Source organism: Leopardus geoffroyi, chromosome A2 (assembly GCF_018350155.1).
Source record: "Leopardus geoffroyi isolate Oge1 chromosome A2, O.geoffroyi_Oge1_pat1.0, whole genome shotgun sequence".
NCBI classification, from domain to species: Eukaryota; Metazoa; Chordata; class Mammalia; order Carnivora; family Felidae; genus Leopardus; species Leopardus geoffroyi.
This window is the reverse complement of record NC_059331.1, coordinates 150,390,176-150,407,717: the sequence shown is the minus strand read 5'-3', so window position 1 is coordinate 150,407,717 and position 17,542 is coordinate 150,390,176. Positions and strand designations below refer to the sequence as shown.

Genomic DNA, 17,542 nt, shown 5'->3' with positions numbered 1-17,542 from the left:
TTTCATCTGCAAAGTAAGGTAAAAGGTGGACAGTTGACTTTTACCCCTCTGAAGTCTTAAGAATGATCAGTAAAAGGAGCTAAAATGTTGCCGGGACACAGATTTTATGTTAAATTTCTTTCATCTGGCTGATTTTATATTCAGACTTGGTATGAATGTTATTTAACTTAATACTCATCAATTTTGGTTTCTTTCATAAAATTACATTTACTCTTAGTACATAAAATAGATACCTCCCTTTTCTGATTTTATATATATATATATATATATATATATATACACACACACACACACACACATATGTATATAGGTTATATATATAGGTTACATATATAGGTTACATATATATATATATATATATATATATATATATATATATATATAAAATCGTTTTTTTTTTTAAGCAAGAGACTTGAGACAATTAAAGGGAAATTTTTGATGAAGGTAGGGTTTCTCCCAAAGCCGCAGACATTTTCTTCTTCCACTAGTGTTTGGTGGGAGATCTGCATGTAGTTTGGTATATAAATAAGAACAGTGTGCTCCCTGAAGAACAGGGAAGACTTCAAGGGGACTGTAGTTAGAATTGCAGAAAAATGCGAGATGGGTTGTCATTGGAATTACAGCACTTCTGTGTAGTCTTGAGATTTTTGTGAGATCGAAGGTGCTATCCCCAAAGGGACTTTTCAGCCCTAATTATAATTACGTAGATAACCTTCAAAGCATTGGATATGTAGTAGACTTTCAGTAAAGACTTGCTGATTGATCGCCACCTTTCCAAAGAAGAGAAAGACATCCCTGCATGACTTCTTTCATTATTTAAAACCGAGGGTGAAGAGAAGTTTTTTAAAACTCTCATAATTTAGATGGAAAATTTCACAATAAGTCTACAATATAATTTATTTCGGCTAGCCTTAGTTTCTGCTCTGACCGGTATTTAGAGAATTGGCCATTTTTCTTGTTGTTATCTTTGAAAGATTTTATTATTTTACATAAGAGATTTATGTGGTTTGTACTTTTTGCCATTATAAGAACAAGTGAACCTTATTATTCATCCTGACCTCCTCCCCCTCCTCGGCTCTTTTGCCCGCTTGTCCATGTTCATATTTATCTGGAATTATTTGCTTTCCTAGGGCACTAAAACTCTGTTCCTGTTGTCTCCTTTTATAGGGTTCTCTAATTGCCAACATGATCCTAGGAATTATCATTTTGAAGAAAAGGTAAACAATACACTTTTGTATTTTATGTCTAGGAAGGCTATCCTGAGCCCCATCCATCAGCTGGATTCCTTTTCATGTAGTGATGATAAGTTTGCTCTTGATAATTCCTTGTTTCTCAGCTCTCTCTGTGACAGTGACCTGCATCTTGAGGCTGTGGACCAGGTAAGGGGCCCCACCTGTCGCTTTGGAGCAGCATTTTCTCTGGGTAGAACTCTTGTCATCATTGAGTCTTTAGTACCACAGTAACCTACATGACCAATTGATTTAGAACTTCACTCCTGTGTGTTCTCTACTAGCTACATGAGACCGTTTACATTTAAATTTAATTAAATAAATACTTGTATCTTGGTCCCAGTAGTCACATTTTACCTGCCTAGAGCCCCATGTGGCCGGTGGTGACCCTGTTGGAGAACCCAGATAAGGCACATTTTCAGCTTCATGGAAGTCCTGGGACAGTGGTGTCATAGAAGGTGTTTATGAGTATAGCATGATCATCCATGTTAGAAAATTCCTAACAAAGGCCCAAATGGCCAAGAAGATAGAATGAAAAGTTTCAGGATTGTTCTATGTGGTTGTCGCCAGTGGCTTTCTCTGGGATATGGTTGGAAATACCAGAAGGCCCTGAGATGCTTTCTCAAAGTGTTTGCCTTCCACTTGTGTCCTGAGCCTTACCCCATGTCCCCAAGGAGGTGGGGCACTGGGGAGAGTCAGCACATTCAGTCTGGAACATTTCTCAGGGGAAGTTCACCCTCGCTGGTAAGATCACAACTGTACAAGCTTATGCCAACTTTTCTGTCCTAGACCCCAGTATTAGAACTCTCTGTGGGAATCTAGAGTTTTTAAGAAATAAGGGCTGTGTCACGAGAAAGATAGTTGTCCTGTCTTGATAGGCTCCTTATCACGAACCCTTTGTCTTCTGAGGCTTCTGTATTCCCCCAAATAGGTATGATTGTAACTGATTTCTAGGTTCTCTCCAGGTGAGCATTCATATATACTGGTCAGGTTCGTTACATCGAAGTGACTGCCACGCTTCTTGATAATGTGTAGAATTCACGTTGGGACAGACCTGCAGTCCTTCCAGCCTTTGATTTTGCTCATAACAGGGATACAAAAGGACATGTTATAAAAGGAATGTATTCTCCTGACAGTGCTCCGAAATGTCCTGGGCCTTTCTCAAACATCTCCCTTCCCTTAAGAACTTATTTTGGGTCTGTCATCTTGAATCTATCCAAGTAAGCCTTTTTGACGCTCCTTGGTGTGTGCTCCCCCAAAAGCAGGTATTTCCCTAAGGTAACTACTACCATGACTTAGTAAGTTAGTATCTCCTCTTGTTTAACCTGAGTAGAGCCTCTTAGGTTCACAGTGTTTTCCTCTTTCTAGGCTTTGAAGACCAAGTCCATACTCATTAATTTTCATGAATTTTCAGGCCACAATTCCAAACCTCTCTCGATCTTGATCTTTCCAGCCCGAAGAGTTCCCTTACTTTTGTATCTGCCTCCTCCAGCGCCTGTTTCCTCACCCTGCCCCTCTCCTCTGGCGTGGTGCTGTTGGCCCCTTGAGCTGCTGCTCAGCCAGTCCTTTTGGCCTTTTATGAGGTGATATGACCAGAAGTGTACAAAGTATTTGACTGGAAAACCTCTGATGGTTCCTCCTGTAAGTTTAATTTCCTTTCATTCTTGCCTGAGTCCTTTTGCTTTATCACTAAGAGCCCAAGAGGGATGTTAACGATGTTGTTCCAGTTAATAGGAAATGCCACTGTTCTTACTGCCAGTAGTCCTATTAGTGTCATAGTCCTCCCTTTATCCAACTGTGCCAGCATTTAAAAACATTAGAGGAGCGCCTGGGTGGCTTAGTCGGTTGGGTGTCCGACTCTTGATTTTGGCTCAGATCATGAGCCCAGGCTTGTGGGATCAAGCCCTGAGTCTGGCTCCACACCCAGCTGCTTAAGATCCTCTCCCTCCGCCTCCCCCCTCCGACTTTCCCCCACTTGGACACATGCTCTCTCTCTAAAATAAAAAAAATAATAATAAAATAAAAGCAACAGTCGAGTCATTCAGACATGATTTACAAAATCCTTTCCTGAAAATGGACAAGTTGAATGATTTCTTTTTTTTTTTTTTTTGAGCACTGAATCCTGCTAGTTGGCCGTGATATTCTGTTCTTCGTCTTGTGTGTTGTGTCCCGTGACACTCAGGTCTGGGCCCCTTGAAGACAGGAGAAACAGGTGGCAGTTAAGATCTCAGTCGGGCTTTCATTTGGACTCTTGAGCAGAATGGAATGTCATGTCTGGTCTGTTTCGTTTTGGTTCTTGTTTTCTGATGAAACGATCTATCGGTCCACCGACCAATGGAAACTCTTTTAAGCAGCGCTAAGATTGGGTGTTGTTTAGACACCAGCCAGCATCCTGATTCTTTCTCACATGGCCTTACGTGGGAAGTCTGCTAGAAAGTGATCCCCTCAGCCATGTTTTGGTGATTTTTACTCTTAGGCTCCATCTGACTGTGAACATAGTGTGGAAATTCAGATCTGTGCTTTTTTCCTAAGGTGTTCTGGTTCTTGTTTTTGCAGATACAGCATATTCAAATATACCTCCATTGCCCTGGTGTCTGTGGGGATATTTATTTGCACTTTCATGTCAGCAAAGCAGGTGGTAAGAATCACTTCACAAATTATTTATATTCACTCCTTGCCGTGGGGGCACAGGTACCTATTATTGACACAATAAACTTAAATGCTTATGCAATAGAAGGATTCGGGTCTCTGCAAGAAAAGAGTGGAGGTGACTGGGTAACACAGATATTTCCTTTGTACCCAAGCACTTGCATGTAGTTCTAGACTCAATACCGAGTATTTTTCTTATTTCCTAGACCTCCCAGTCCAGCTCCAGCGAGAATGACGGATTCCAGGCATTTCTAAGGTGGTTACTAGGCAAGTACAGTAATTACAATGAAGCTAATTGCCTCTGCAGTTCTGTTGGCTGAACTTTCTCCTAAGGGACAGGTTTCTTGGCAAGAAGCTTTGGCTACACAGATGATGCCACAGAGGAGAGAGGCACCCGGGGTCGTCATCTGTCTCTGAACTTTGGTGTTCGGAACATGAAAGAAAGACAATGTCCGTGTTCAGGGTAGCATGTTCTACAACATGGATCCATATTTCCACGGCTGCCACTGGAATAGTTTCTGGTTGCCTGTCACACTCACTGGGAGCACTGCTTCGAGTGTCCATTACTTCATGAGCTGTCTGCTGAGCAGGAGCTTCTACATACGAAGGGCACGTTAGAGCAGTTGGCTCTTGAAATTTCCAAGGGGCTCATTTCTGAATCTTAGATTCATTTTCTTCATAAGTTAGCTTTTCCCTAATGAGTGTTCCCAAACCTGACTGATCAGTAGAGTCTCCTAGGGAATCTTTAAAAATACAAGTATCTCTTTGTGGAAGTCACGAGACAACCCCTGCAGAGCTCTGGCCTCACACTGGATGACACGGAGGTGAAACTCTTTCCTGCTTAGCCAGGTAGCAGCAGTGCCAGACTGAGACCAAGTGGAAGAGAAGTAGCAATGAAAGGACTCTGTTCTCCCTGCTTCTTGGCTTTGAGACTTCATCCTTTTAGGTTGTTGTTCTTAACATAGAAAGATCTTTATGAGCTGTTGGAAAAACACTTTATCCAACGAGAAAAAGTTGCAAAGGATACGAACACACAATTCATGGGGAAAACATTAGTGTCTGATCATTGTATGTTCGGCCTCAGTAGTCTTGGCATCAAAGAAATGCAAATTGAAACCAAAATGCAGTCACTTTTTATTTTCGCTCTATCAAATTGGATAATCATTTATTATTATCCTCATTGCTGCTGAGGGTGAAGTAAGACAACCATTTTTGTATAACCTGTTTATGGTAGAAATTGACATAGCCTTTCCGGAAAAAATGGATGTATTGAGTTTTTAAAATAGCTACAACTTTTGAGTCAGTAATTCCATTTTGGAAAGTTTGTCCTAAGGAAATAATCAACATTTTATTTAAAGATTTATGTAGAAAGATGGACATTGATTTTAATGGTAAAATAACTGGAAGTAACCTAATGAGGCTCATGTTATAATAATACATTTAACTGTGGTTTCTATGTGATACAATAATATGGAGCCATTAATTCATACCTTTGAAAAAATTTTAATAAATGACTTGAAGGAAAATCCAAGAAAAAGATCATGAAGAAAGCAAGATATAAAATTGTATATTCATTATGATCCTGTTTTTTTGCATAAAATAAATAAATAAATGTATGTAGGGAGATAGAGCAAGCTATTAAGGAGTGGGTAGTAATATTGTAGTTAATTTTTATTTCTTTTAAAAATTTTGTGCATGTTCTACAACTAGTTTGTAATATATATAGAACCTTAAACAATCAATGTTCTTTTGGAAAATGTCTGGAAATGAGCAAATCTAATTCTTATAACCCAATTTTTGTTTTTTAGGTATAGGGGCACTGACTTTTGCTCTTCTGATGTCAGCAAGGATGGGTATTTTCCAGGAGACCCTATACAAACAATTTGGGAAGCACTCGAAGGAGGCTTTGTTTTATAATGTAAGCAATTTTTTGAACCTGGGGAAGACAAAAAGTACTGAGTTGTCATATGTCATTTCAAATGAAATACACGTTTTTCTGATGTCGTTGAAGGACCAAGTACTTTTAATAGGCTATTAATGGTGTATTCTGAGCCACAGTTCTCTATAGGAGATGATTGTGCTCAGTCGGTGTGAACCTCGTGTGTCTGCTAGCCAGGAACGACCCCCGGGGATGAAGAACCTTCACCCCCCCAGGTCCGTGTAGGTGAAGTCAAATTAAAAGCAATATGGAAACTTGGAACAGGAAAATAAGTCCCAAAACAGCATGCCAGGGAGGATGTCTGCAGCCAGGCAGGCATTTGGTGGGGGGGGGTGCGGAGTCCCTCCCAGTGGCTGTCTTCCCTTGATGGAGAGTTTCATTAGCAAATTCTGTGTGCTTCCACTTTTTTGTTGTAAAACTGCTGAGCGAGAGCCACCTCCTCTAACTGTCCTCTTCCTCCAGCGTCTCTCCTGTGGAGATAACATCCAAAGCACAGCCCCTCACCGTCCTGGCTGGTAGGGACGCCTTCGGGGTCCGTATTCAGAGATTCCTTCACTGCCAGCTTTCTGTACTAAAGTTGCAGACCATCAATTTGAGATATTTAATGGGAGCTGGAGTATGTGTCTGGGAATTTAAAAAATAAGGAACAATCTATCCGGTTCACACCTTTGTTTTAGAACAGTACTCGGCACAGAGTAACTGCCTGTAACGTTAGCTCTGATTCCTTATTGTGGTGGGTTACTGTCAGGCTCGTTCATTCATCTGTGCCGACCTGTTGTGTCTTCTTCAACCCCTTTTTATTCCTCATTTTATTTTCCCTGACCTCATATTGTCCTCAAATCTCTTTTTCCCTCGAGTTTCCTAAACTCCCTGAAATTTGCCTTTGCTTTATAACTTTTAAATCCTTGTATTTGCTCAGCCATTTTCAAAAGTAGCAAAATACAGCAAATCCTGTGGGCAAGATGACTGGGAGTTAATTTCCCTTCTGTTGAGGGAAGGATGCCGGCTCCGTTTTTTTTGTTTAGTGCGTGATGATCATCTGATTCTGTTCCATAAGGGCAAGAGCTGTAGTTTGGGGTTGACAGCACGCCTTTCAGGGTCACGTGGGCGGAAGCACTGGATACAAATATTTAATTTAGCGAGTCTAAATTCCTTTTCTTGACACTGCTTGTCAAACACCTTGTAAAACTTAAAGTCACTGTAAAGCCGCTCTAAATGTTCTGTGATGTGTTTGCATTTCAATTTACGTGACGTCTTCCTTCCCACAGCACGCCCTTCCCCTCCCGGGTTTCATCTTCCTGGCTTCTGACATTTATGACCATGCGGTTCTGTTCAATAAGTCTGGTGAGTGTGGGCATCTCCGGGAGAATTACCTGACAGTTTCTGGGATCGGCTCTCAGTTTTCCTATTGACTTGACCACCGCTTCTTTTCACGGTCTTATCCAAATCCCTGCCCTGTTCGAAACCCCCCCTGTTCCGCCTTCCGGGAATATAGTGCTGTTAATGAGCAGTTGCAGCAGCAAAAGCTTTTACAGGTGCTTCTCAGTTATTTGCCAACGAAGTTAGAGAACTGCCTTCAGATTTTCTAAGTGTCTTCATCCTCACCACAGAACGCTTTGGAATTTGTGTGTTTGCATTTGCATGTGGCACGTTTGGTGTTTTGAGGATGCAAAGACATAGCAATAACACACTGCAGGGGTGGGACCACGAGAAGCCGGGCAGCAGTCCAGCTCTGTGTTCCCGCACATCTTTTTTTTGGCTGGCGAAGGCGGACCTGCTCACAGACCCAGTCCTAGCCTAGCCACCTGGGAGCAAGGGGAAGCAAAAACCACGAGGGGGCTTTTTTCCAAGGTACAGGGTAGGTAGGCAGCAGGAATAAGCAAAATTAGTTCAAATGTCTGCAGGGTAAGTTAGCTGTTCCTTGTTAAAGTGGCGAGTTAATAAACTAGCTATAAATTGCCAACTAACTTGAAAGAAATTACTTATCTGACGTGAATATCTACTAAAAGACATGGCGTTATACAGACAAATGAACACACAGGAACAGATACACGTTTGTAGAATTAAGGCTTTACGTGGCTCGTACCTAAAATGGTGAGGACATTTTGTAGAATGGCAGTGTGTGCTCTGTAAAACTTGTTTGCCCTCTGAAGTCTGAACATGCATATTGTGAGGTTGTGACTGTGACTGCTTTCTGTTTGAGTTTGCTGTGTTTGCCTGTCCCATTTGCCCACAAAAAAAGAAAAATGTGTAATGAAGGTAGTGTGTTAAAGTTTCTAAGGCTCTGAATTACTCCATTTCTGATTTGGGGGGTTTTTTTTGGAGATCTCATTGACATATAGCCATTTTTGTCACAATGATTTTTAAGGTCCCTTGAGAGTCCCCACACAGCAAAGGGCTATTAAAATAAACATCAGATTCCTTGGGATTGATCTGATTTCGTTCCTAGAGCGCTCTTCTAAAAGTCACAGGGATGGGTGTTTATATAAAATCTCTTTTAGAATCTGCCTTCAGCTCATACCTGCGTTAAATATATGCTTCTTTCTCTTGCTTGCTTTGAGGTTGTCTCAGATGAACCTGTTATCCTTGAATTTGCTAAGAGAACTAAAAATCCACCTAAATATTTTAAGTCCTACTGATTGATTCTTTTCCCAGCAAATCGATACAGTGGATCTCTGAAGTTATTAAACAGTAATAATACTTGTTAACTTTCTTTTCATTTCAGTACATGCTAAGTGTTTCAAAGACAGTAGAATGCCAGATTATGGGGATTTCCCACTAGTCCAGACATACAGTTATAGCGAATTATCTTTACATACATGGATTTTTATTTTTTTGCAAAAGAAAAGTAATGTTCATTTACTAACCAGGATTCAATATCACTGTTCGAATTTCCCAAGTTATTCTGTATAATTCAGACCCCACAAACAATTGAGCAATTTCAAAAAAGTGATGAAGGGGCACCTGGGTGGCTCACTTGGTTAAGCCTCTGATTCCTGATTGCAGCTCAGGTCATGATCTCACGGTTCGTGAGTTCAAGTCCCACATCGGGCTCCATGCTGACAGTGCAGAGCCTGCTTGGGATTTTCTCTCTGCCTTTCTCTCTCTGCCCCGCCTCCCTTGCTGTGTCTCTCAAAATGAATAAATAAAAACTGAAATATCTTAAGCTACAAAATTGGAAACTTAAAAATCTCTTTGATCTTGATTATTTTGTTTCCTCCCAAATATTTACTGTGCAAGCCTTGATTATATAAAACTAATATGAGAACATATTTAAGAGAAGAAGAGTTACCATTCCATTGCCTGACACGTCAGCTAATTTCCTTTTCCCAGTTTCCTTCCAGATATTGTTTATGTATATTCTTGCATAGTTGTCATCCTAGCATGGATATAGTTTTATACTTGCTTTTTCACTTTCCTTCTTTATATGACTGCATATAATCTTCATGATTTTTTTAATTTTAATTTTTTAATGCCTTATTTAAAGTTCCTTTGCCATACATAGCCATTGCTCTAAGATTGGCCATTTAGATTGATTCAGTGTTTTATCATAAATAGTACTGTCATCAATGGAGAACTATTTTTCATCTTTTGAATTAGTGAGGATTAATTCCTAAGAATGCATATAAATACTTTATTGCCCCTTAAGAATCATGAAATTGATTTTTTTTACAAAAATGCACCAATTGCTACTGCCAGCCGAGGCTGCTGGTTCCACTGCCACCTCCAGATTAGGGTTTCATCATTTTTTTTTTTTTTTTTTGATGTTTATTTATTATTGAGAGACAGAGAGACACAGAGCGTGAGCAGGGGAGGGGCAGAGAGAGGGGGAGACACAGAATCCGAAGCAGGCTCCAGGCTCCGAGCTGTCAGCACCAGAGCCCGATGCGGGGCTCGAACTCACAAACCATGAGATCATGACTTGAGCCAAAGTCGGTCGCCCAACCGACTGAGCCACCCAGGCGCCCCTCATCATTTTTTTTTTAATGGTTATTTATTTTGAGAGAGTGAGCGAGCACGCGCATGCAAGCAAGCACAGGCAGAGAGGGAGAGAGAGAATCCCAAGTAGGCTCCACACTCAGCGCAGAGCCTGACGCAGGTCTCCATCCCACGACCCTGAGATCGTGACCTGAGCTGAAATCAAGAGTCGGACACTTTAACCCACTGAGACACCCAGGCGCCCAGGATTTTACAAATTTTTAATCGCTGGTTTAATAAATATAAAATGGTAGAGCCTTTTTTAATTTAGAATTGTCTCATCACTAGTAGGATTGAATATATTTTCAGATGGCATTTAATTACTAGTTGTCTTTATTCTTTTTTTTTTTCATTTTTAAAAATATTTATTTATTTTTGAGAGACAGAGGCAATGCGAATGGGTTGGGGGCAGAGAGGGAGACACAGAATCCGAAGCAGGCTCCAGGCTCCGAGCTGTCAACGCAGAGCCCGACGCGGGGCTTGAACTCACAAAGCTGGGAGATCATGACCTGAGCCGAAGTCAGACGCTCAACCGACTGAGCCACCCAGGAGCTCCTAGTTGTCTTTATTCTTGTGTTAATTGTCAGCTGAGACCATGTCATTTTTCACTGCTCTGTACTTGAGTCTTTCTTTGTAAAGTGGGGTCCTATTCAGGTGAATGGTAGAGAGCTTATTTTGCAATTAAAATTAATGATAACCTAATGCTTAAGATTCTCTCTCCCCCTTCCCCTCTTGTTCACTCGCATGCTCGCTTGCTCTCAAATAAAAAATAAATTAGAATTTAAGACTGGTGTAGCCTGGAATCAGGGCAAGTGAAATGGTGTACGATCCAAATCTCTTTGCAAGGGGAGTAACGTTGCTGTCTCTGTTATGTTCAGTCTGTATCGCTTTGTCCAAAAAGATGAAGACTTACGCTGTCCTAAATGTATGACTGTATCCCCTTTTAATCTTTGCAGAATTGTACCAAGTTCCCTTCATTGGTGTGACAGTGCCCATCATGTGGTTCTACCTCCTCATGAATGTCATCACTCAGTATCCTTTGCACCCCTCTGCCATACCCTCCTCTTATGTCAAAGTAACACAGAGAAGGTTTGTATTCCTAATGGCGCGGTGACCTGAGTTTCGCGTCTGCCTTGATCTGAACTGCAGGAGACAGAGATTCCCATCCAGCCTGGGCTTTTGGGAAAGGCCAGAGAGTTGGCAGCGCTGCAGGAGGTCAGCAGGTCACTGGGCACATAAAGCAATTGCTGTGGGTGGCGTGGAGAAATCCGTGGATAATTCAGTATTGGTATATGACAAGAATGCTCTGTGATTTCTCCTGGAGTTTTTCGGCAGCCTCGGACATTTCACCAGCTGCCACAAAATTCTGCCCGAAATTTCAAACTAATTAAAGCCTAATTTTGTAAATGGCTCTCTTGAACGACCTTAAGTACACTATAAAAACCTTTAAGTCTTTGGAACAATGAAACAGATGGAGCTCGATCTCATTCCTCTGATGTCACCTCAGAGATTTGCCCGCGGAGTTCCTTTTGGGACGAGTGGGTCGAAGGGCTGAGGACCAGGTCCTATGAAGTAGGTTTGCTGACCTTTCCTGAAAGTGTTACCTCCTGTCACTACGGGGGAGGGGACCCTCACTGTAAGCAGTGGGAAGAATTCAGAACAAGAATTCAGGCCTTCGGGCAGTTTCAAGCTAGGGTCCACCAACGAATGGCGGGACATTCATTCTGCAGGATATTCTACCAGGGAGGAGACTCAGAGCAGCCATCACCCATCCCCGCGTTTTCTGGTTCTTAGAATATGAACATTTAAACCATGCCAGAAGGTTCTCCCTGGGGTTCTCTTGGCAGTCTACAGAAAACCACCTTAACCCACCACTCCAGGTACGTGTGCATCCGGGGTGTCTTTATCCTCACCACAGAATGCGCCTCCCTTACCGTCACCCTTGTCGTGACTCTGCGCAAGTTTGTCAGCCTCATCTTTTCCATCTTGTACTTCCAGAACCCTTTCACTCTGTGGCACTGGCTGGGTACCTTGTTTGTCTTCATTGGGACCCTAATGTACACAGAGGTGTGGAACAACCTAGGGACCACAAAAAGCCAGCTTCAGAAGGAGGACAAGAAGGACTGAGGTCAGCCTGGAACAGAGAGACCAGTGTCAGAATGGGCCAGGGTCTGGTGAAGGTCTGGCCACCGTTTCGCTTTTGTTAATGCTGAAGTATTGAACCAGCCATGTACCAGAGAATCCTCAGAACGAGGGACGCCTCAGATTTCTTACCGCTGTAGACACCAACGTTTGTGGACTCTGAATGGAAACCCCGCAACCCTGAAATAGAAATAAGAACAGTTGTCCACTATTGAACAGCCAGTTGGGTTGTTCCTTGTTTACCAGAATATTTAGTACTGTTACTTGTTTATTGAATTCTGAGTCCTCAGAGCTTCTAGTTTTATATCCGTGGTCTCGGGCAAGATTACCTCTTGTTGCTATTCTGATGGTTCTCTGCCATACAGTCATGATCATCCTGTGGCCTCGTCCTTTTTTTTTTTTTTTTTTTTTTGTCACCTTTCCCCTCCCCCCGCCCCCCAACCCCAGCAGCACTTTCAGCCAGTCAGACGCTCCAGGGATCATCATCAGGAACAACTGAGTGGCCAGGTGAACAGAGACACCAAGGACGTTGGCCTGGGAAGGAAACAGTCGTCCTGTGAGCTGAGCCCTGGTAACGCTGGAGCAGGACTGATGGGAATCCTTTCCCACAGCTTTTTTTTTTTTTCCCCCTATGCAAAAGTCTTCTATTTTCTGTGCTTGAAACAAACCTACAGCATATCTCTATGGCACAAAGTTAATAAGAAAGAAAGGTCATGTATGAATCGGGAGAGACGTTCTCCCTCAGTCTTCTACATGAACCCCGTTAGCTCAGAGATGCGACGGTGACGCCACGATGGCGGGGAGAAGCTGGCCCTCGTCAGCACCGAGAGAGCCACAGCTAAATGTTCGAAAGGCTTCTTCACCAGAGAGATTCAGCCCTGCCGGTCAGTCTGATAAGAGTCCTGGTCCGTCAGGCTAAGGAATAGACTGATACATGGTGGGTGTGGGTTGTGGTGTATAAGTCAGGTCAAATCACAACTAAAATGAAAAGTTTTTTGGTTTTTTTTTCCCATGAGGTGTCTTAATGTTCTTGATGGGTAATTTGCGGGGGCTTGGGAGGTAGTGTGTTTTTCTCCGTGTAGAAACCTGCCCCCCTTTGGCTGATCACGTCGGAGGTGTAATTTTCCTCCCTGGGAAACTTTGGAGAAAGAGGAACAATGTGAATGTAGGGTGTAGGGGTGTGTGCGCACTCGTGTAGCTTGTGTGATAATATTGGAGGAGAGAAGAGCGTGAAAATCTGTTCTTTTATTTTCCTGTTCTTTTCTCAGCTCCAGACCTTCATTAACCTCCCACAAGCACATGCTTTTCTTTTTTGCACACAAAGGCCTTTCATGTTTTTCTGGACGCAGATTGTGGTCTTAAATTGCGACGTGGCTCTCCGGGTCCCCGTGGCTCACTCTGTGGTGTGTCGTGTTTCCTTCTCTTTCTGCAGCTTTTGTCTGAGGGGGTCTGAGATAAGTGTTCTAGAACCTGTGGGTCTCTCTGGGGAAGTAACGTAAGTTGCCTCGCTCGTTCCATAACGTGGATATTGTTTCTCCATCTAAGTCACAGGGTTTTCAGACTGATTTGTCGTTCTGGACATGGACAACTTTCTAGTGCTGGTAGTGATTTATTCTAAAAGATGGTGAATTTGGTATGAACCCATTTATAGAACCAAAAGGCATTTTCTTTGAAATACGTAGAGCTCCTCAGACTGATGGTGCTATGAATAGCATCTGTTAAATATCCTCTTAAAAACAAAAATAAAAGCTACTTTTGTAAAAAAAAAAAAAAAAATCACTTAATAGAAGAACCTGCCCCTGGGGGCTATCGGATTGCAATGTGTCTGGAGTCTTAACAGGCTAGAACCTTACCTAACTTAGTGTCCTTTTTATGTCGATGAAAATTTGTAGTAATCGAAATGTATTGGTGTCCCCAGAGAGCATTTAACTGAGTCTATTCGGTTTTAGATTCTGGTTTTAGGGAGTATATGTTCCTCTCAGATGAATACCTCTGCTGGTTTTATTAACCAGAGTTTATATGTGGACAGATTAGTGCACTCACACAATAAAATAGAACACATAACAGAATGTCTCAAATGCCCTGTGAGTTGATTTTTCTGTCTAGTGGCCGGAATGTAAGAAATAGATGTATAATGGACACTAGTTAATACTTTCATTAGAAACTTTTTTTGGGGGGGGGAGGGGGACCATTTATTTCCATTAGATAACTGGCTTTTCATTCCAGGTTGAAATTAATTTCAACTTGTATTAAAGGGGCAAATAAACCATTTTGTAGAAAACCGGACCCATGTAACCAGAAGAGAATTGTCTATTAAATGCTTCTCTTCTTTCTCTGGGTCAAGACTATGTAACTTTGTACCCCATAGATAGTTTGTTTACAAAAGAGATTTGGTGTCTAAGAGCAAAGATCAAATAGGATGACACTAGCGAGACAGTATTGTGTGCGTGTGTGTACCCGTTTTAACACCTTGACTGGTACCGTAAAGTAACAGGAGAAAATGGTAGATATTTGAATTATATTAACATAGTGTCTCCGTAGCCTTTACCACAGTTCTGTTGTCACATTATAAATGCTTTTTCACTTTTCATTAATTTGTTTTTGATCCTGTATTTTCCTTTTCATCCAACAAAAGCAATCATTAATGCTTGATAGAAACTTGCAAGTTTTAAAGTACTAGGACATACTCTTGTCTTTCCCCCTTCTTCCTGCACAGTTATCCTAAATGAAATGCTACAGTACTGTATTCTTCTGGGAAGATTAATGGACAGTTTTAAAAGGTTGTAGTATCTTGGGGTCATTTCTTGAGCACCTTTGCTCCCTTCTGCCCTATTTTTTTTCCTCTCCTCAGCACCACCTCCAGTTTCTTCACTGCAGCTTGTGTTCACATGTGTAGTTTTCTACTGAGCAACACCTATAATCTTGTATGTTTAGGCCTCTATTCTTTGGGGCCTCTCAGATGTTTTTGTGGGTTTTTACAAGGTATTTATATCTGTGTAGCACGTACTTTGTTATACATGGTTAGCAGCACTGATACTTGGAGTGTGAGAATATCTGGCCCATGTGTGAGTATATGTATAGCTAAGTATGAACATAAGGGTTAATGTAAAAATGTTTATATATTTTGTTACCTCAAACTGGGGCTGAGAATCTTAACTACCATTCCCTTCTATGTTTGGAAAATAATTTTGCTTGCTCTTTTCACCCACCTGGAGCTGACTTTATTCAACAGTGCCAAACGCCTATGAGGGTGTGGGCGGGGGGTGGAAAACCTCAGGAATTATTCAAAGCCCATGAGTTAGCTGTGGGCCTGCTCATGGGTGGGCCAGTTGGCATGTTAGAGTGAAGGGGAGGAAGAAATTTTCCTCTGTCCAAGGTTCTTCCTGCTGGACTCGAAATTAAATTTACCTGAGACCGATTAAGAGGAGAAAAAAAAAAAAATCAGTTTTATTTTGTGCACACAGTACCCATAATGAAACTGACACCCAAATGAAAGACTAAAGCAGGCACTTAAAAAATACATACATTTTAGACAGTAAATCTGTCAGGAATTGATAGGAAAAGAAAATGAATGGGAGCATTAGTAAGGTTTCGGGCTGCAGTTGTAGTTTAGTAAAAATGTAAGCAAGTTTATTTCTGCAGATTTGTTTTTTATTAACGTTTATTACTTTTGAGAGAGAGTGACAGAGTGTGAGCAGAGAGGGAGACACAGAATCCAAGGCAGGCTCCAGGCTCTGAGCCGTCAGCACAGAGCTCGATGCGAGGCTTAAACCCATAAACCACAAGATCATGACCTGAGCCAAAGTCAGATGCTCAACCAGCAGCCACCCAGGCACCCCTCTTGGTTTGTCGTTTGGGGCCCCTGTGTGGCTCAGTTGGTTAAGCATTCGACTCTTGATTTCAGCTCAGGTCATGGCCTCACAGTTCATGAGTTTGAGCCCTGCATCGGGCTCCGTGCTGACAGTGTGGAGTCTCCTTGGGATTCTCTTACCCCTCTCTCTTTCAAAGTAAATAAACTTTAAAACAAAGATGTAATTTTAGTTCTTAGAGCAGGGAGGCTACCTTTCATGTGAGAGATTTATTTTCTTTCAAAAGGGCAGAGGAGGGTCCTTGCACTGGCTATTTACCACATAGCTTCAATTCAAAATGATCAGTATGCCATTGTGGGACATTAAGGGGGGGGCCTGTCCTTGGCCCCTACATTTCCCTCCTCTGAAACTTCCCAGGAAGTTTCACACATTAAAAGTTGAGTTGGGGGCACATGGGTGGCTCATTTGGTTAAGCATCCAACTCTTGACTTCAGCTCAGGTCATGATCTCATGGTCGTGAGATGATGGGCATAGAGCCTGCTCTAGATTCTGTCCCTCAGCCCCTCCCCTGCTCACACTGTCTCTCTCTCTCTCTCAAAAAAATAAAAGTTGACCTGGTAGGTTGTTCTGTCTCCATGAACCAGTTTCTGAGTTCTTGAGAATAGGTCAGTTTAGTTAAACTCATTGCAGGAGGTGGTGATGTGTTCTCAAAGTCCGACGGTTCAAATCAGGTAATGAAAATCCATTTCTGTGGAAACAAAAGCAATGATTAATGATTGGATCAAATTTTAAACCAGTTTCTGAGGGTAGCCAGTCAAGTGAATTTCTAGATAGAAGGCAGTGACAATCTGGCATATATTCTTGGTTTGTAGTTGGAGTGTCTGATGATTTTTTTTTTTGAGAAGCCCATAGAGCAACAGACATGGAAAATGTCTACATATGAGCTGTTGTGATTTCTGTGAAGTTTACATTGTTTATATTCAGTTTGCAGGGCTTCAGGAAAAAGGGCAGTTTTATCAGATTATTCCAAGTACAAAAGATGGGCAAAAACCCAAAATGTTGGTTTGGAGAGTTGTAGCCAGGCATTGGAGGAAACCAGAAGACATCTAGATCTCATCCAGTTTATAATGAAATGTATTAGAATATAATATTCACAAAGGTATGTTATTAAAACAATTTTTACAATCACACTCCTTTTTACCAAAGACAGCTAATTAAAATTTGTTTGCCAAGGAAGTCTAGTTTTTTAAAACTTAGTCTGATTATTTACATAAGTGCATCAAGAATAGCGATTGATTGTATAGGCTGTTTTCAGACTGAACTTTAACAGCCTCTCAAGGTCTAAAGCCAAGCCAGATACGTGCCACAGACTTCGCCTGTAACACATGCAGATTGGGCTAATTTCTTCTCAAGGTGCAGGTTCTTGCACCTGCCCAGAAGTGACCTTCTCTATTCACCTGGTAAGTCTGATGGGAACCCTGTAAGCAAGGTGTCAAGCTATCTTTCCAAGGGGCTTTATTGGTTCCATAAGGCCAATCATAGTTGCTTAAGCTGTCTGGTTAGATCTGAGTTTATGCATGTTTCCTTCAAATATGACATTCCAGTCAAAGCCTTGGTAATATAACCAGTGTTTCTAATTGTGTCCTGGTACTCTTACTATTGAGCTTGTGCAGATGAATGCACAATAAAACCTTGGGTTGCGAGCATAATTCATTCCGGAAACATGCTTGAAATCCAAAGCGAATTTCAAGAAGCATTGGCTCAGTTGTGATCATGTGACATTAGGTGTCACATAC

General features: G+C 41.7%; 1 protein-coding gene across 4 annotated transcripts in view; it reads left to right on the top strand.

Annotated features, from left to right (window-relative positions):
• SLC35B4 (solute carrier family 35 member B4) overlaps positions 1-12,318 on the top strand; it is a 37,487-nt gene extending 25,169 nt beyond the window's left edge. Inside the window, exons 4-10 of one of the 4 annotated variants that reach the window (XM_045495687.1) lie at positions 1,168-1,217; positions 3,786-3,867; positions 4,085-4,145; positions 5,687-5,796; positions 7,086-7,161; positions 10,752-10,827; positions 11,676-12,318. In XM_045495687.1, the coding sequence (XP_045351643.1) occupies positions 1,168-1,217; positions 3,786-3,867; positions 4,085-4,145; positions 5,687-5,796; positions 7,086-7,161; positions 10,752-10,827; positions 11,676-11,922 (702 nt within the window). In that variant the 3' untranslated portion in view covers positions 11,923-12,318. The other 3 variants (XM_045495688.1, XM_045495690.1, XM_045495689.1) reach the window with 3 other exon arrangements.
• The last annotated feature ends 5,224 nt before the right edge of the window (positions 12,319-17,542 follow it).